At 38.6% G+C, this 20354-nt stretch overlaps 1 protein-coding gene across 2 annotated transcripts in view; it reads right to left on the bottom strand.

Annotated features, from left to right (window-relative positions):
* Positions 1-5244: 5244 nt before the first annotated feature.
* The window catches only part of LRIG3 (leucine rich repeats and immunoglobulin like domains 3), a 40189-nt gene continuing 25079 nt past the window's right edge, over positions 5245-20354 (bottom strand). Inside the window, exons 8-19 of one of the 2 annotated variants that reach the window (XM_057425549.1) lie at positions 19831-19974; positions 18454-18534; positions 17711-17782; positions 17266-17337; positions 16154-16317; positions 13016-13336; positions 12200-12481; positions 11203-11655; positions 10839-10997; positions 9673-9816; positions 9309-9584; positions 5245-6157 (exon numbers count right to left, since the gene is read on the bottom strand). In XM_057425549.1, the coding sequence (XP_057281532.1) occupies positions 5913-6157; positions 9309-9584; positions 9673-9816; positions 10839-10997; positions 11203-11655; positions 12200-12481; positions 13016-13336; positions 16154-16317; positions 17266-17337; positions 17711-17782; positions 18454-18534; positions 19831-19974 (2413 nt within the window). In that variant the 3' untranslated portion in view covers positions 5245-5912. Of the gene's footprint in view, positions 6158-6184; positions 7280-9308; positions 9585-9672; positions 9817-10838; positions 10998-11202; positions 11656-12199; positions 12482-13015; positions 13337-16153; positions 16318-17265; positions 17338-17710; positions 17783-18453; positions 18535-19830; positions 19975-20354 lie in introns of those variants that run through there. The other variant, XM_057425550.1, reaches the window with a different exon arrangement.

The following is a 20354-nucleotide window of genomic DNA, read 5'->3' as shown; positions in this document are numbered from 1 at the left end:
CAGCACATACCTACGAGGCTGCTGCAAGCGCCCTTAACACTTTCCATTCTTTAGCTTCCATGGCAGGCTGTGTAAGCTAATTACGATGGAGGCTGTTTCTACTTCCCTGAGGGAAGGTTAATAGAGAAAGAAGTTTATGCTAATAAAGAATATGATCAGCGTGTGGCAGAAGCCAGGCTCTGGGCAGCTGGCTGCTGTAGCACTGTCACTTTCTTAATGCTGCTGGTGTACAGACCTGCAGCAGGTAGCAGAGCAAGCACAGTTTAGTTTAAGCCAGGACAGTGGGTAGTTTCAGCTGTAAGAGCTGGCTTGCCTATCTACATCTTCTAGCACTCACTCAATTAGTAGCTTCTTCATTGCTGTGCTGGTCAGCCACAGCTGTTAAAAAAACTGCTGAACAAAAGCATCACTTGGAGATCTGTTACAGCTATGATGTGGTACCCGTGGATCAAATGTTCTTTTGTATAAGCTCTCCGGTTTTCAACTATTAGTCAGTCTGCAAAATCTTTCTGGTCACGAGGAACCTCCTGATACCCAGCTCCCACCGCACAACTCTTTGTCAGCAACAGTTCTGCCATACAACGACTAGGCCTCAGACAAGTATCTTACCAAGAATTTCACCAAGAATCTCCAGCTCCAATGTGCTCTGTGCCCTGCAGAAAACAGCACAGCTGCCCTTTCCAAGAGCTGGCAGAGTGGCAGTTCTAACTCCTTGATAAGCTTTTTGAACAGTGTTACGAGGTGTAAATGTTAAAACCGTCACAAATTATTCCCTTGGAACAAAGGGATTATTCAAAGCCACTTTACGATATTACAGGAACTCCAGCTTTCCTCCCCTGCATTCACCTTACTGTATCTCTATACACCTCTGACTACCTCCCTTACTTGTGAGCACCAGCACGTTAGCAGCAGGACAGAATTAGATTTGACTGTCATGTACTGTCACATCTAAGAAAATCAACATGAAACCCCATCATTTGTTGATGAATGGAGAGCAGAGCCCTGATTTTATGTTACAGCAACAGAAAATGGAAAATAACAGCATAAACAGAACCTAAGGACATCAATGTCAATTCTTCCAGTACAGGCATTTTCAGAAGACTTCTAAAATAAGTAGACTTGACACTAGGATTAGTACCAAAGATAGTTTCTTTAACTGGGCAGGAACTAATGTGGTTTTGCATCGTTCTGCCATAAACGAAGCTGAAGCCTCACTGTTCAAGATGTTATTTCAAACAGCTGTATAATCAATACCTGAATTTTGATTATCCAGTGGTAGACACAAATTGCAAACCACAGCTTCCCATTGCACATCCACAAAGCAAGTGCTGAAAATAAGTAGGATGCACATCGTCCCCCCACCCTCTCCTTCCTCTGGCACCCAACCACTACTAACTTATTGACTTCAACTACACTGTGCTCTGTAAACTGAATACATTTATCCTAGCTGGTAACCACAGTGACAGGGCAAGCAAAGAAACTGGGAACAGAATAGCGTGGGTTACCAAAGAGGGTCCCCAAAGGACATGGGAGGAGTATTGAGCTATGAGAGAAAAAGCAGCATGGGAAACGGGGAAAGCCTCCTGTGCCTTTCGGGAAGTGATAGTATTGTGTGCAGTTCTGGTCCTGACATAAAAAGGACCTGACCAAAAAAGTCCTCAACATAAAAAGGACATGGAACTGTTGGAACAAGTCCAGAGAAGGGCCATAAGGATGATCAGGGGACTGGAGCACCTCCCATATGAAGACAGGCTGAGAAAGTTGGGGCTGTTCAGCCTGGAGAAGAGAAGGCTGCGTGGAGACCTCAGAGCAGCCTTCCAGTATCTGAAGGGGGGCTGTAGGGATGCTGGGGAGGGACTCTTCATTAGGGACTGTAGTAATAGGACAAGGGGTAAGGGGTTAAAACTTAAACAGGGGAAGTTTAGACTGGATATAAGGAGGAAGTTCTTTCCTGTTAGGGTGGTGAGGCACTGGAATGGGTTGTCCAGGGAGGTTGTGAATGCTCCATCCCTGGTGGTGTTCAAGGCCAGGTTGGACAGAGCCTTGGGTGAGATGGTTTAGTGTGAGGTGTCCCTGCCCATGGCAGGGGGGCTGGAACTAGATGATCTTAAGGTCCTTTCCAACCCTAACTATTCTATGATTCTATTTCAGTAGAACTAGTGACCCCTAATACTTAGGCACAACCGTGAGAAGCAGTTTTTGCTCCACGTGAGTGAAGACACGATGCCTTTTATTCCCTGCGGTAACACTTTCCTAAAATATAACAATAAAGGAAGTAATACCTTATGTATGAGAACTGCACCTTGTTCTACACTGATTTCCTCTCTTCACTAAATAGGTTAAGGCTTGTCGTGGTTTAAACCCTCCTATTTTCTCAATAAATTTTAAACAGCTGCAAAATGAGTATCCAGCAGACACATTCACTAGAACAAAGCAATACATAAAGTGAGGGAAAAAGGAAACGTCACTGAGAAAATACAGTTCTCTGATGTGCCACACCTGTAACAATATGTCTTGCAAGTAGCATGTGAAATTTCTGCTTACATTTATACTTGAAAAGAAACACAATCCCCAGTTACAGTCCTGGCTTGTAAGGTTGGCAGAACACAAGGCTTGCAATATCAGTCTTTGTGAATGTTTAACGGAACTTCAATCTTAACTTATTGCTTTAAGCTTTATTGAAGCAGTTCAATGAGTAGAGCCCTAAGTGGTCAAGAGATCCAGAGACCAAAATCAGGACTGCCTGGTGACACTAACAAATCCTCAGATGGAATATTCTTCAGCAGAAAGTTTGGGCTTAATTCTTTGCCCACTTTCTCGTGGCACTGCCAAGATCTGTTTAGTGTTATGTAAAGAATCCTAAATTAAAGCATTTGGCACCGAAATACTGTAGCACTCCTTTAGGGTTTGTGTGTTTGAAATAATAATAGCCTTCAGTTCAAAAACCGTGCAGGTATCTGCCTAGTGTTATCTCAGACTTATAGGTTACTTAGTGAATGCTTGTTTCAGAGAGATTCTGGTAAACAAGTAACTCAATTTATCTGTCAAAAATTATTAATTATTCAGACTTTCGGAAACTGTGCATCAGCAATTGTTTGTATGAGTTCATTGGGCAAAACATTTTATTGTATGAAGCATTAAGAGGATAATGCCTTTAAAGAACATTTTACAAGTTTTAAGTGAGCCCATGACAAGATTCCAGTTGCTGCTGGTCATAAAACTGCAAAATGTCCGTTTTGTCATTCAGCAACACTTGTTTCTCACTCTAAGACTCCGAGATGCAGTGCAAACTTTACTCGGCGTTAGCTGCAATTTATTTCCCCATCACATCAACTTATGATTTAGACTTCAGCTGTGTAAATATCAACCTACCAGCTCCCTAACATCTGGATCTTCAGAAGGGAGGAGGGGGGGGCAATAGAACTTGCAAGCCTTTAAAACAGATGTTTGGGTACGTAAGTGGTCTTAAAAAGAACTATTAAGATACTGAAATTATCTTGCAATTTATAGATTGCCACTGTATTTAAGCACAATCAACTCTCGCTAAACATGAAAACTCACACTGGCAGAAAAGATAACTTAGGAGCATACATTTCCATTTCTGGGTATTTAAGGCATCAAGTAAGATTTTAAGTCACTCTTATTTTTAGGATGCTAAAAAGAAACTTGATAGGAAGTATTTATAAGCCAGTCATTAACCCTGAACATTTATTTGGGTACAGAGATCCATGTCTTTGGAAGATTAGGATCTTTATACTCTCCAAGAGCAAGTCAAAAAGTATTTCAGGAAAAGTCAAGAAAGGAGTAAAATGGCATTGTCACTGTTTTCAACCTTCCCCCCTACAAAGTTTGCCTTTCATGATAGACACATGGAGTAAACATTAATTCCGGAATGAAAGATGTACTTACAGTTTTTAACTTTCTTTGGTTATTTTACATAAGTCAAAACTCAACGTCTGGTTGCAAACACGAGCTATCACAGCCCCCAGTTCCTCCCCCTGAAAAAGCTTGGATCATTGGAAGGAAAGAAAAAGGAGAGCTACTGAGTGAATCAAATTTAAGTTTCTTGTCTTATTGACTTATAGCTTTCTGCTTAACTCAGGAAAAATTAATCTCCTTCAAAATGCACTTCATTATAATCAAATACCCATATCAATGTCTGTCACCACATCAGCACATCTGGCAACAATGAAGACAAATTAACAATACTAGTCAGAAAATCTGGCAATATAATCAACTAAAGCACACAAAATCCATTCTCTACACTTAGACCACCAGTAACTAAGGATGGATTAACTTCCTGTCTCTAATACTGGCGCCTAAATTAAAGGGAAATTGCATTGCAATCTGGGTACCAGGTTTCTGGCTGCAAACAACAAAAAGCCCTTAGCTCAGCTACACGAGGCAGTGAAACCTTTGCTCTAGCTTTAAGCCATGATGTCTGTGATGGCCTACTCTGGCAGCTGCTTTTAATTTAGTTTAAAAGAAGCCATTTGGCAAGCATGTAAGTTTGCACCTTCAAAGTAGGCAAATTTAAATAGCCAATGTCCTATAATATTAACCATTTGTGAGTCTCTCTGTTTTAATGTGGTGATGACAGGATTCACAGCTTTTTAAAATAGCAGGCATTTGTATACAGAAAAACAAAACAGAGTTTTCACTTAGTTTTAATTACCATTTTATAGTAAGCAATCTTCTCTTTGTATAGTTAAAGGCATTGGGCTCATTACTGCAAATTTAACCCAGCAAGAATTTAAAATTGCTCAACTTGACTGAGCAACTGAATAAAAGAGAGATCTCATCTACAACCAGAAAAGGGCAGCCGAACAAGGAACAGTAGTCAGAGTTAAACCAAAGAAAACATTAACTTGTACTTGGATTACCTTCTCGTGTTGGGCACAGAGTGGTTGCAGAAGCAAAAAAAAAAAGAGGGAAGAAAGGGTATGGGAAAGCAAAGACTGGGGCATGCACTGCATAGTTGACAAACACTTAACACTAAGCCACTTGGGAAAGAGTGATGCTACCAGGCAGATATCCAGTCTTCTTAATTCTTTTACTAAATAGTTTGGTGCAGGTTTGTGCATCTGATGTGCATATCCTCCAGCAGACGCATGCACTCTCTCTGTGCACAGGCATGGGCAAATTGTTATTACTACAGTAGCCTTGAATGCATTGAAACTGAGAATGTGTGCACACGTATCTGATAGTGGGAATTCACAACGCGAAGATTTGCATGCTTTTGGCACAAATAGCTTCAACCCACCCTACTGGTAGCTGTGGCAGGACCACACCCACTCCTAGAAGCTGAACATGTTTAACACACTACATCTGAAGATACCAGTTTGAGTCAAATAAAGGTGCAAACGTGCAATGGAGGGCACCTATATATGCAATGTTACCTACAAATGCAAGTCACGCTTTTCATTCTTCATACACTAATGTGGATCAGAGACCACATGGCAGCATATTTTATTAAAAGTAATGTGCAAATAAGATGCATGATACCTGCAAACAGCATGGTGTTTCCATTTGTAAAAAGGTACAAGTAACAGTACAAAATTAGAATGCTTACTACTCATCTCAATAAAATGAAGTCTGACATAGAAATACATATGCTGTATTATTTACACCATTAATTTACAAAAGATATTATTTGCATAAAAAAGCTATAAAATAATTAGAAATATAATATTTTATATTGTCTTCCCTGTATAAAAATGTAGAACATTTTGGCGATTTTGTTTTATTTGAATAAAAATGCATTTATTTTGCTCTGAATTCATAGCATCACGTGGTTTCTTTCTTCCCTTCTTCCTTTCCTTATACCCTTTTTAAATAAAATTCCACACTGAGGTAGTAGTATGTCGAAGGATGTCTTTGGTTACCAAAATCAAAGGCAGGTCCAAAAGGAGCTATGTATCCAAATCACAGGATTGAAAAGTAGAAGTCCTAAAGTTTTCAAAGGACTGTTTGTAAGTATAAATGCTATTTTCTCCTCTAGAAACTGTCCTTTCCTTTCCATCTTCACCTGCCTCTGCATCCAAGTCCACTGAGGCGTGAGGATTATTACAAGAAGGTTTTGGTTGGCAATTTGCTGGCTGCCTACAACTTGAGAGAGAGTCCAGCTGAGGCCTCCATAAAGGCTTTCCAAATGTTCCTGAAAGACAGTAAATAGGTAAGTACAGAAATGCTGATCTAACAGTTCCCTGTCTCACTAAGGGCTGCATGTCAGAACGCAATCCTTAATGCAAGCAGAAGATCACCAAGGTGAGATTTTACTTATTTTACCCCTTAAAAGAAAACATCCATGGGATCACAAGCATATGGCAAGGTTCTGCCACCTGAGACATTAAAAACATTTCCAAAGTAAACGTATAGCCACTCGTAACTTCATTACAGTTGTTTTCATGACTATTCCATTCCCATTTTTCTTTGGGAAGGGTGGTGATGTAGAATGTGGGCACACCAACCAAACTGCAAACATATATATCACAAGGCACTTTTTAATGCAGAAGTCACAACAGTCTCCCTGTTTTGTTCTTCAGTGAATAAACGGCACACGAAATCGGCCATGCGTTCAGCAAAAATAAAAAGATATTAAAAAAATATAACCTCAACATGTGTAGGATTATACAACATCCTCCCACTGTGCAACCCGAATGCTACAACCACCTTTTACGGGCTAGCATCTCCCATTAATAATAAAGGTCCCACCAGTCGAAATCTCCATTCACACCTGTTCATCATCTCTTTGCCCATAACTGGCTAGAACAGATGTAGCTCAAAGAAAAACTGGCATATCAGTTGAACCTTTATTAATAATTATATGGATTCACTAGCCAGAAAATAATTAGAGTGCCTGTCACTCTTTACCACTGGGAAGGTGTGAGTGTCAACACCCCTGCAGGAAAGGCCTTCTCTTTTTTCCATGAAGAAAGATATGGCTGTCACAAGTCACAGTGTCTGTAAATGAGTCTCAAAAGACTAGTTTTCAGAAGACAGTGTGCCACAGGCTGATTTTGAAGAACTTTGGTTTTATTAATACCTTAACACTACAGTTGTTAATAAATTTTACACCCAAAAAGCCATAATTCTTGTTTTGCTTAGTTGCTAGAAGCAAAGATTTCAAGTAAAACTAATTTGAGAAGTTACTAAAAATGGATTTGGACAGAATTTGGACAAAGTCCATATTTGCATCAAGGATTTACAGAGCAGCTTGGCTCCTGACACAATATGAAAACATGTTCCTCACAGCACCAAAGCTACAAATGAATCCTGTCTTTAAAAAAACAAACCCAAAACTGTGAACTTTCTGGGTCATGAATCAATAGTGATGTTAATGCCAGCTGTAATTGTGATTTTAGAGGCAAAAGTGGGCTGAATTTGAAGATAATGAGGCTGAAGAAGAAAATCCACAACTGAAGACAAGAAATCTATCATGACTTCTTCCAAAGCCACCACCTCCAAGATCTAACCATAGGCTATTTGAGTGATGAGTGCTAATGACTATGAAGCATCCAGGGCAATGATGATATAAGTTGGGTGGGGCAGTACCTCAGAGAACTGACAATATAAAGTAGCTGTGCACAGAGTTTTAGGGGAGACGGAAACATGAACCCTTGAGGCTGCATTAACTCCTGGGTATACCCACATATAGTAGAACTACTTTCCCCAGGAGACATGGTAAAGCCCTATCTGCACAGTCCCACCACAGCAATAGTGGCAGGCAGCCAGGAGGCTGTGTGTAGTTCCAGGGCCTCTGCCAGATGTCATGGCATCTGCAACGTTTTACAGTCCAATCATCTGGATTTTGAAGGGGGAAAACTTCAGAACTCATACCTCCCTCCCCACCCCCTGAGAACAAAGAGCCCAGTGATGCACGTTCCCCCTGGCTCCCTTGCAGGGCCAGCAGACCCAGGCCTTGATCAACCATGCTGACACACCAGACAAGAGACAATCCAGGGTACCAGGGCTGCACTTGGTGCACAGACATCATGGGGATGAAAGCAGTATGTGGGTTTATATATATTATAAACCAACCAACCATACCAAGATCCAAATTTAGGCAATTTCAAAGGTAAAGTAATGCTCTTGTTCCCCTTACCTCTCCCTGCAATCTGCATTAAAATCGTAAGCCCTGAATTAAGGTTCAGAAGCTATTTTGTCATACACACGATATGAAAGACAACAAAGGAGGGGTAGAGAGGGCACCTTTCCACAGTGCCTGACTTTGAAGAGTAAACAGTCCTGGCTCATCTTGTTATACAATATATCCTCACATACTGGAGTTCAAGTCTCCCAACCCTCTCCGAGCCCTCCTAAGCCCTTGCATACCTTCTGCCTAGTGTGAAAGGTCCCAGGATGGACCTTCAGGCATACTAAATGTATTCTGGTATGCCTGAAGTTTGTTAAGGTGTATTTCGGTAAGTATCCTAACATTTATGGAAATCTGCCAGCTATATTAAGATAGAAGATAAGAATCACACCACTGATGAGATTTTTATGTAAACATGAGCTGTTAAGATCTGCTGATAATCTAAATACGCTCATTATGCAGTTTTACCATAATCACTTTTCTGTTCCTCTTCACTTCAAACATTTGGGATGTTGTATTTAACAGTTCTTATATGTCAGGTTTCCTGAGTGGAACAGGGCTCACAGTTACATCCAGAGGCGAACCACCCCACTTGACTACCATGTTTGACCTGAATACTTTGACTTGAGTCAGGTCTGCTTTTGATCTAGGCCCAAGCTGCTCCATTTACAACACAGGATAGGGCAAATCTCCCATCTATCTTCTGGTAGGATCCAGAGAGGACCCTGATTTTTGGGGCATCCAATTATCCTCATGCACTGCAGCAGAGAGACAGTGAGCCTACATGTACAGCTCAGTTGCATGAGCCTTAAAAAAGAAATACTGTGGTATCACAAGTTACTCAGGGAGGAAGAGAGCAAAGAAGAAAACCAAAAGACAAAAACACATGCAAAATGTTAAGGAGAACTCTCAAACTACCTTTCCTCAGCTACTTCCTGTTTTCCTCTCCTCCTTTCTAAAGTATTTCTTTTCCACATGCTGTATTATCTTACTAAATTCACAGATACCCACAAAAAGCAGCTCAAGCAAAACTGTAAAAGATTAGTTTTTTCACAATGCTAGCTATATGAGCATCTAAACACTACTACAGACTTACCTACTGTAGGACTGGGAAAGAAAAAGCTGAATAATCAGTTGTGCTTAACATTGGAAGTAGGAAACAAGACAGCAAGAATGCCAGCAACTTGAATAAAAAACAATAGTTAAAACATACCCATGAAAGTGCTGTTACTGATAATAGATGAGGGTTCCAAACTTCTGTTGAAATCAAATGTGTCTGAGTTCAGACTTCTGCTTTTTAGTCCAGTTCCTTCATTTTGAGTATAAATGGAGTTAATCAATCTGCTACTTGTAGCCTGCATCCCAATAATGCCAACACACTGGTCAAAGGGATCTTCCAGGGGAGGTGAGTATTGATAGCATTCCTTTTTCTTTAAATATCCAGACTCATAAGGGTCCAGGCATGCTGCTCTTTGGTCAGGGCTGCAACCTGAAGAAAATGAAAAATTCTTTTTATATGGATTCATTATAGCACAAGTTTGAATCAGGACTAAAACACCCACCTGCTACCAACTTACTTGCACTGTATGCTTCAAAGGCCTCAGAGCCATACGTGTTTCCTTTTAAATACAAGGTCCCTGAAGTCCCCAGATAGTGGCATAGGAACGGATCTGCAACACCCTCCAAGTCTGTTTCACTGCCATTATCCAGGTGGCAAATGCCTTAAAAATAAAATTGACGTATCAGTGTATAGTCTTTCCTTAAGCTTCAGCTTACAGGTTCTTAAAGTTTTGTTCTTTTGAGAACCCTAGCTGTTTAACTAAATTTCATAGTGTATTAGAGCTTGTTTAAGTTTAACCTAATCTTTTGGTAAGAATTCTAGTTCTAGCAAGTGTTAAGATGTGCTTTATTACACAGTTTCTGGACAACAGAACAAATGCAATCACAGGGATCAGAAGCAGGGACTGACTTCCTCCAAAGCAGTGGAAGCCAGGCTCATGCTCTGCCACACTGCCACCCGTCAGAGCACAGAGTTCTAATAAGAATGTCTCAGGTAGAAGAATCTGAGGGAGTTACTCGCTGCTCGAACAGCTGTATTGACTTTAAGATCAATGGCTCCTGAAGGCTGTGGACATTGGACACAAAGAGGCTACTCCTCTCACTATACTGCAAAACTATCTCATCACTGCTCCATTCCCTCCTGCCCCAACTCCTGAGTGTATCTTGACCCCAACCCCTTTCTAGCAAGGTGCCTTTTCATCCCTAATCCAAGTATGTTCTGGATTCTCAGGTGCTTGGCATGCAAGTATTAGGTACTACAGCTTTTAACTTGCAATCACCCTAAATTCTTTATTGACTTTGACCCTAATAACTTCTCTAACAGGAAAGTTTAATTAAACTGATATTACCACCCATGCCTACACTTCATTAGAAGTATCCTTTTCAAGCTACAAAAGAAGAAGACTTGCTGTTGTAATTCCTTTTGCACACTCTTGTTTTGGAAACAAGATTTAGATTTACTGTCAAGACTAGAGAATAACGTAATGACTTAAGCAAAGACATAACATCATTTGGATGACCAGAATCTACTTACTGTTATGTCACTGAAGCAATCCCAAGCAATAAATTTCATATCCTCACTTAAGTTTCAGTGTTTCTTTAGTGTTATTTCTACTAGTTAGAAAGACAATAGCCAACCTGCAGCTACTCAAGCAACATGGAAAATCTTAGCATTTACACCTACCATTACTGTCCCTCTGCTGCAAGAAATACCCTCCCACAGAAGATGTGAGGAACTGATGATGACTGCCATTTTCAGATGAACCATACCCATCTTGCCTTTCAGCCAGTGTTCCCTGGGATGACAGGTAACTTGGAATGTCAGCAGGCAAATTTGTTTCATCTGTGGAGAAGCAAAACACACACAAAAGCCATCAGCACACTTACATAGAAGTACTTTTAGACTTGTCAGCAAAGTGTTGAAGGTAACAAGTAATTCACTCTTCAGACTCTGAGTCAAAGTACACAAATATTCCTACAATAAAGTCATTGCAAAGCAACCACAATATTTTTTTTTCCTTTCCAAGGGAACCCTTCAGTTTACACACCTGTATTTGTGATGCTGCAATCTTCATTTCTCCGTCTGGTGTGGTAGATGATGACCACCCACACCAAGGAAGTGCCCACCACACAGCAAACCACAGCTATGATCACAATGCCCACTGTGGCCCATCCATCATCATCAAGTGAGGGGGCAATGTTTTGAGGAGAATCACAGGTGGGAGTAGGAATTACATTAAGACGGATGTTGCCTCGTTCTGTTCCAAGCGTATTAGACATTTCGCAAGTATATTTCCCAGCATCTTCTACATCTGTATCCACAATAATTAGCAACTGATTGCCCGCAGCAAAGAAATGTCTTTCTGTTACCACAAGAGGGCTGTCATCCTTAGTCCAGTTCAGTCGGGGCGGAGGGCTACCACCAGCAATACACTGCAAAACTGCAGTTTCACCTTTTGTTACAGTTCGATCCAGCAAAGGCCGCAAAAATGATGGTGTTTCTGAAAAGAAAGCATAAGCCTCATATTCTAAATGACCTTGCAAGAATGCGAACACATCCTTTTCCTTCACATCTCAAGAGGAAAAGCTAAACTAAATGCATCAGTAATGCCTAATGAAGTTTACTCTCATTCTCAAAAAAAAAAAAACACTCAAGGAATCTGATCTTAGAGCCTACAGTTTAGTTGTCAATTGATCAGACCGAAATACTTGATTACCTTGGAAGGTAAAAAAGCCAAATCATACATCCTCAAGATTGCAGAGAATGACATGAAAAATTTGTAACAAAACATAAGGAAATTAACAAGTTAATCTCTCATCTCTAGCAGCCCCACATATCAAACATTGTGTACACTCTGAGAAATACAATTAGCTTCCATTATTTTGCATCACAATAGTGTGTGCTGAAGTACATATTTCTCATCTGCATGTCAATACAAATTACAGTATTTTTATTTCTAAACTGTACTTCCATAAAACTGCTATTTTTAATCAACTGCTGTTTTTAAAAGGAGATTATGCCAGTAAGGATTGCTAATGTCTTACCTAGCACTGTTAATGTTGCATTAGCTGAAATGCTTCCAGCAGTGTTTTGAGCTGTACAGCTATAAACACCTGTGTCCTCAATCTTGACATCAACAATAAAGAATACATCATCTTCAGGCATAACATGCATGCGCCTCTTGCGCGCCGCAGGAAAATCTGTTCCACCATCTTTCTGCCAAGCAATCTGTGGGACAGGGTGCCCAACTGCAGCACATTCCAAACGTGCCATTGCCCCAGCACGAATGGTTAAGTCCATGGGGATCTTTGTAAATGAAGGCAGCACTACAGAGAAGTTATTGATACCAAATTGAATACATCAAACATACTTTTCCTTTTTTGCAAGCATTTTCTTAACACCCTTCTTGAGCCTAAAAATCCCAGAGAAGCATGCAACCTCAATTTATCAGTAGCCAAAGAGAAAGGGAGGGAGTTGTATGAGACTGCCTAGATCAAAATTGCATTTCTGCTAAGAGCTTCCTACTACATGACCTTTCCATCGTACCTTGCAACAGAGTACAGACTTAACTCCTGTGAAGAAAAGATTAATAGATTTTCCATCTTGTTACATAGAATTTGTCAGATTTACTGTGAGTTGGGTCTCTTTATTTGCTTTTTCCTACGCTACAGTTAAGCACAAAGGGGCCAGAATTAAAACTGAATTATCATCTTAGAAGTAGATATATTTAAAAAAATAACCTCATCTTATTAAGGGATCTTCTAAAAGATGCAGATTATGAGGACAGGAAAAACTATGTTTACATATCTTGATTAAAATCCTTCTACTTTAAGTCTGCAAGCAAAAAGTAACATACTTACTATTTACTGTAAGTTTGGCTTTGACAGAGTAGGATGAACCAAAATGATTTGAAATAACGCACTGGTATTTCCCTTCATTACTAAATTCAACATTGCGCAGTCGAAGGATGGTAGTGTATTCCATCACTTCACCACCCTGTGCCCGGAGGTGTGCATAATTCTCCATTTCAGCATCTTGTAGTAATTCGTTGTCCTTCTTCCATGCAAAAGTCATTGGGGAATCACTGCTGCTGGCTGCTGAACATACAAAACTCAAATTGGAGCCTTTGATTGCCGACTGGGTTTCTGGCTGGACAGTGATCTGTGGTTTAGGAAAGTCATCTGCACAGAAGGGAGAAAATGAAAAGGAACACAAAGAGGAAAAAAATATATATGTGAGGCCTGAGGACTCTTAAGTAAGCATTTGTAAGCCTTGTTTTATAAGCTTGAGAGAAGAATCAGGTAAATATTTATAAAACGGATATATAATGCTTTCTTTTCAAATTTTGTTAGCCTTAGGGCATTTATACATGCCATATTTATGAATTTATTTGTGCCAAGTAATTTCTTATTGAACAGAAAGCACATTTAAAAGCAGACTGCGTGTACAGTTTGTTCAACAGCAGCACCGAAGAGGAAAGCACTACCCCCTGACATCCCTAAGAACTATTATGAATGTCAGTCATGAAGTCTACCCTTCATCTTTACAACACCTCAGGCTGCTGTTAGTTTTTCTTTATTGAAAGCATAGCTCTTCTGCCATCACAAACTGCAAGTTAAAGTCAAGGGTTTTCCCCAAACCCACAAAAAAACAATCATGTACAAAAGTCACTGTTCTAGTGATTTGTGGCTGTTTGGTCCACCTTACAAACACAGCAGTGCTGAATATCCCAGGGCAGCATAAAAGAATTTCAACAAATTTGTTTTTGGAGGTCCCTTTACTGTTGAAGGGTTACCTTCAAAGTGCCATTTTGTGAGTTTACAGAGTTAGTTGCCTTATGAATTATTTATTTTGTCAATTGTGTGTACATTATATGTACAAAAGGAGGGGGCAATTAATGGTCACACAAAAAGCCATAGCATATTCTCCATTTTCAAGATGTCTCCAACCTCCTGACAGACATAAACCCAGACTTCAGAGACTGCAGGAAAAGCCCCAAGCTCCAAATACTGCTTAACACAGACCATGCCTGCACTGCAGAGAGTCAGGTGTTACTTAGCCCCTTTACCTCCTTACATCTCACTTGTTTGGGAACATACCAGGGTCAAAGCATTATTTCCTCTGCTTTGTGTATTACAAAAGAAAATGAGATGTATAGACAGCCTGAACTCAAGCTGCCTGCAGAACACTTGCAAGTCTGGAGCTGTGCTCCAGCAAGCAGGCAACATGTCCCCTGATCTGGGACACCAAGCATGGGCCTTATAGATCTTCCAAGTCATTTAGTTTCCATGCTTCTCAACTTAAGCATTTACGATGTCTTACTCTGCTATCCCTGCACAAAGTCAGTGAAATTATCAACTCAGTTTGCAAATGGCATAGTTTGTCATGGGGGACTTAAATTACCCTTGTGAAAGGACAGACGATACTTCATTCTGTTTTAGCTGTACTATCAATGGAATAACAAAATATTTTAAAATCTTAATTATTTGGCAGAAAGAGGGAACGAAAAGGTCACTTAAATAAGCCCATACTACAGAATACAGAAAAACACTCTAGGATAAGACTGGCAATGTTTTTTGCATTAAGAGATTCTACTTTCTTCTGCATGATAATTACTTTATGTATTAAATGTACATCCCTTTTTGCTAATATATCTTAAAGGGTTTGAAATTAATTCATTAAAACTGGTATTCAGCAGCTAAAAGAAAGATCACAATCCCCCATGGTTTAACAAATAAGAGATATATATTTAGATCCCCTAATTTTATTTCTTGCCAGAAATAGTTTCTCATAAATAAGGATTTATACTTCATATATACTCCATTAGCTATCCAGTAATCTGTAATTTCCTGCACCATGTCAACATTTCCTTTTCAGCAGTAGTTAGATTATACACAATCTATTCACTATTTAACATTAATATTAATATATTAAAAATTTCATTGCTAATAGGAAGAGAGAAAACAATATTTTTGTACGCTATTTTCTATTCTGTGCCTGCTTTACCACTGCAAAAGGGTACAAGTAGCAACAGTAACAATTAAGCAGTCATATCTACTATGAGAGGAAAGTTAGTAAGACAAATATGGTTACCGTTTTGTCTCTAAATAATATAAAGTTTGAATTTTCTTTAGTAACAAGATAAAAATGTATACAACAAAAATACATGAAATCCAGTTAGTTTTTTATTTCTTGATATTTTCAAAGTTCCCACTTAATGTATCAAGAATACTCACACATTTTTACCCCGAATGCTTAGCTTCACTTTGAAATAGAGAACGTAAAATAGGCGATAGTGAATGTTACTAAATAGACAGAGAAATTTTGCTATCACCTCAAATTTTCAAGTCTTAAAGTAAAAATATTTCACTAGCATTTACTATCTGGCATACTGAAATACAAAATGTCAGTACTATGGTAATCAGATGTTTTAAAATACAGCTTACATACAGGCAATAACTCACATGGTCCAACTATTTTCTTAAAGTAGACAACAAGCACACATAAAAAAGGTCAGAGCAGAGGCTATTACAGCTATTTTACCTTCAGATTTTCTCAGCTCTGGAATAACTTTGAGGCAGATGAAGTATGAAAATGATTTACAAATAATCAAAAACAAAAATTGCACCTCAAGTTTGCCAAAATATGTCTCACTTGAAAATGACAGTTATCTAAACAATATCCATCTTTTAAATTTAGGGGCATATACACTTAGTACCACAAACTATTGCACTTTCCTTTACGTGCTACGCTATACACTGTGTAAGCAAGTCGTACATGAAATATAAGTCAGAAAACTGTCAGTTCCCATCTCGTACAAAGCCACAAGCTTTCAGCATCTACATCACAGTTTGGGAACAGAGAAGATGATGTTAACAAATATTAAATCCTTTCCATTTTATTAGAGAAACCAAAATGTATCAAAGAAACCAGAATAAAAATCAATGCATTCAGCAATATTTGTTCTATGGAATGAATGAATATAAAACTATACTCACCACAGACAAACCCATCCAGGCTGACCGTAAAAATACTTCTCCCTTTTAGCAACTGAGGATGGGCACAACTGGCATTTACAAAGCTCTGAAAGTTGTTCTCTGACATCCACTGTGGTAGCCATTTTAACTGGCAGTCACACAAGAGACTCGATGTGTTCAAGTGCCTAAGACAAAGCAATTATATTCATTCACAAAAGACCAGATGACCTTCTGAAGTCTGTTCCAACCTGAGCTGTTCTATGATTCCATGAAATACACAAGGCTCATCAGTTTCTCTATGGCACCCAACATACAGTAATACCGTAAGATGAATCAGGGAGCTAACTTCTAAGGTGATATTTCATAGGAGTCTGGAGAACACAAATTAAAAGTTCCAGACAAGCTTCAGTCAAGTTTCTACTCATAATGAGAGCAACATCTTTTAGTTATTCTTTAGTTTTTTGTCAGATTATTTACAGAGCAATTCAGAACAAAAGATCTGACTAGAGAAGGCTGATATGAAAGAGAGGAGATGTAAGATATATGCAAGAGGAAGAAATAGCAGTGCTCAAAACACACGGAACAGTGACAGTGTTTTTCTGTGCTGATCAACTGCAAAAGAGGGTCAAAGAACAAAAAAACCCCAAAACTCACTAGGACTACATTCTTCCCAGTACCACTTCATGACTTCTCTGAGTATCTGCCCCTTTGCTGCTACAGGACAGAAGGACCCAATTACAAGCACTGACAACCAGGTCTTTGCAGAAGAATTACAGCACTGCATTTCACTGGTCCACTAATCTTTAGCTCAGCAACAGCACTGCTGATCTTATAGCACATTACATCAAAGTCGCCCTTATCTATTACCTATTTGAGATCAGCCAATTTAAAATAAGGACTCCAAATGTAGCAGAAAATGAACACCTCCTAGCCTACACCCTCTCACTTAAATACAGTCATCACATAAAACATAAAAAAAAACAAAAATGTTGACATACCCTTCCTACATGACTTCAAAGAGATTACACTGGGAGTTTATCACTGTATCAGGGAACATCTCACAAGGCTTTTATTTATATATTTATATGGATATGTAAATTTTATAGAGATGATGTCTTTAGATATAAACTTACAATTCTTTGAGTTTCTTCATTTGTGAAAATGCATTTCCTTGAACTGACATAATTGCATTGTTACTTAGATCTCTAGGGGAAAAAAAAAAAAGGAAAAGAACATTAGAGGAAGAAAGAGTAATTTATTACACTGGATGTATTTAAGACTCAAGGCATAGTTTGCTACCTTAGTGATATACAAAGGATGCCCTGTCTCAAAAACTAGAGATAGGATTAAGGAGGTTTACAGAATACTTAATACATATCACTTTCTGCACTGATTCCAAAATTCATATTCAGCGTTAACTCCAAAATAAAGAAACTTCTCACGATCACAGTAGGAAGCAGGGTTAAGTGTATTTCATGCAAAGTCATAAGTAAAGCTTCTTACGCCTACTTTTATTTCAATTAGTATCAAAAATAAATTTTTCCAATGTTGGGTTAAATGTGAATTTCTACTACTTACAGGTGTTCAAGCGCATCCAAACCAGAAAATGCTTTCTTTGTAATGGATCTAATCCTGTTTCCTTGGAGTACCCTGAAAAAATGTAAGTACATGATGCAAAAAAGATGCAATAAAATGGAAGCATTTTCTGAGCTGAACAAGTACATTTTTAGTATTTATTTCTAAACTGTGAATAATAGTCACCATTCAACCTTCCTTCCCCGATGCAGCAAAACGTCTCACCTCTGAAAGACACTAATTTATTCCTCTTGACTAAATGTCTAGATTTAGAAGCTATTTAGTGTGTACAGTTCAATAATATGGGTTATTCTAATCATATACACATAAGCACCTTTTTATTTCATTGATGTGCATCTGAATATTTCAATGCAATGAAATTGATGGAATTCCACTGGATGCTGCATTACTTTATTAAAGACTATCCCTGTCACTATGCTTTTGTTATATAATGCACTTATTTCTTCCCATTATGGGAAACCCTAATTCTTTGAGTAATGTTTCCATAAATAGTAGTAATATTTAAAATATTTCAGATCAGTTTGACTTGAAAATTCTAGAATTTATTTTATAGAAAAGGAAGACTTTATAGAGAACAAAATGGTACAGAGGAAACAAAACAAACCCAAACATCTCAGCTATGGAAAGTTTAATATCATTAAGTGTTGGGCTTGTCCCTTGAAACACATATAACAAGCTAATTTTTTAAAGGAATGATGAGATACAAATATTGCAGCAATACTCACAGCTTCCTAAGTTTATCTAGGCCAGAGAAAGCACCATTCATATCTTCAATAGTCCATGATATTTCATTGTTCTTCAGATCCCTGTTTAAGGCAGCAGAGGAAAAAACAAAGAAAAGAAAAAAAATATCAAACCACAAGAGCTATTTGAAAGAACAAAGCTCGTATTTCTTCAAGAGCATGTATTACTTTAAAAAGAAAGCAAATTTAAAATAGCTTTCTGGTAGGTTATATTTTGTTTGCTCAGGATGCTGTTTTGTTTGTTTTTTTTTAAGAGACGCTTTACCCGATCAGCCAGCACCTTAAGAACCATTAGAATACAAACCCACATTCCTCTACAAGGGTATTCAAAACCAGGAATATCTTAAGAGAATGAGCATCTTTGGATGGGAAGGGATGAACTGCTGCCCCTTTAAAACACAATACACTCATGCCTTTTTAAGTTCATAATAACAGAGAATACACTAAGCTAATCACTTTTGCAACCTTCACCATCCAGAACACTAGCTTAATTATCTGTGAAGTATAAGGAGATTAAAAATTTGTGAAGAGAATGGTGTGTCAGCAAAGAATCAACAGGGTAGGGCTAGAGGCAAAAAAAACATCTAGGAGGAAAAGTCTGACACTTAATTCCTAGACACCTCCCAAGTCAGACTTCCTCTCTTTATGATCTGTATCTCTCTGTGTACTTAAAAACCACAGCATACACCCCTCTGAACTGCATCTTTGCTACATGCCCAACGTGTGAATATGTGAGCAAATCCCTGAAAGCAATGCGTTAGTGCCATTTTCAAAGCCTAGAGGGAAAGGCAACCATTTAATTTATCTGGCTAACAGATGGGTCTATGGTATCCAACTGGAAGATTTTAATGGAGCAGAATATATTTAGATTAGTTTACTTCTTTCTTCCCCTTCAAGAAATGCTATTTAAAAAAACGCTCAAATGCTTAAAGCATTGCCCAGTCATGACAACCTTTAGCATCCACAATAATACAGGGCTTTGAGCTTTGTCTTCTTACTTCTATGAGAAAAGACGTTGATTCAAGTAAGACACAATGATGATCCAGATCCCTAAAGCTGTGGGTAGCAGCGCTGCTTGCTGCCTTCGAATGGAGACATGTCTTTCCCATAATAATGCTACTGAAACTTTTTATCATAATTGCCACCACCATTGTGTACAGTCTTAATGAAAGGAAGTCCTCCCTCTCCCCACTATTCTGAAGAAAAAAATCCTACCGTAAGAAGAACACATGATGAACTTCATCAAAAGCTCCCTGTGTATTTCGTAAGGACAGAAGGGCGAGAGAAGAAAATTAATCTATAAACACCAAGGGTTTTCCTTAAGGTTTCTGACCTTAAAAATTGAGTTTGTCAACTTACAAAGTCTGTAGACTGGAAAGTCCCCTGAAGGCACAATCAGCAATGTAATTTACTTTGTTGTTTCCAATGTACAGTCCAACCAGCACACTTAAACCAATGAAGCTTGAATCATCTAACCTTGATAACTGATTGAACGTCAAATCTCTGCAAATTCAAGGGGAAAAGAAAAAAAAAACACACAAAAAACATTTTAATGTTTATGCTGCAGTGCTTATTACTCAGTTCAACCCAGGTGAATTTTCAGCAGGGGATAAAGTTTGTTTCCCTTATAAGTATCACAAAACCTACTACACCATTTTTGACCACACAGCTTGTGTATCATTTCCAACAATTCACAAATTACTGCTGAATGAATTTCCTCGATTTGAAAATGACTGTGTTACAGCTTTAGTACAACTGCTACAGTGAAATGAAGTAGTCACGGTTCGCTTCAACTCCTTTTAACAAAATATAACTGTCTCACATACAAAAAAGTTGTTGTCACCTTGGAAACTGTTACGAAAAATTCACAGATCACTGGTAGA

The sequence above is a fragment of the Pezoporus wallicus genome, unplaced genomic scaffold (assembly GCF_028554395.1).
Source record: "Pezoporus wallicus isolate ANWC-B61680 ecotype Strahan unplaced genomic scaffold, APGP_CSIRO_Pwel_v1 contig_4722, whole genome shotgun sequence".
Taxonomy (NCBI): domain Eukaryota; kingdom Metazoa; phylum Chordata; class Aves; order Psittaciformes; family Psittacidae; genus Pezoporus; species Pezoporus wallicus.
Note: the sequence above shows the minus strand (reverse complement) of the source record. Positions and strands in the feature narration are given on the sequence as shown.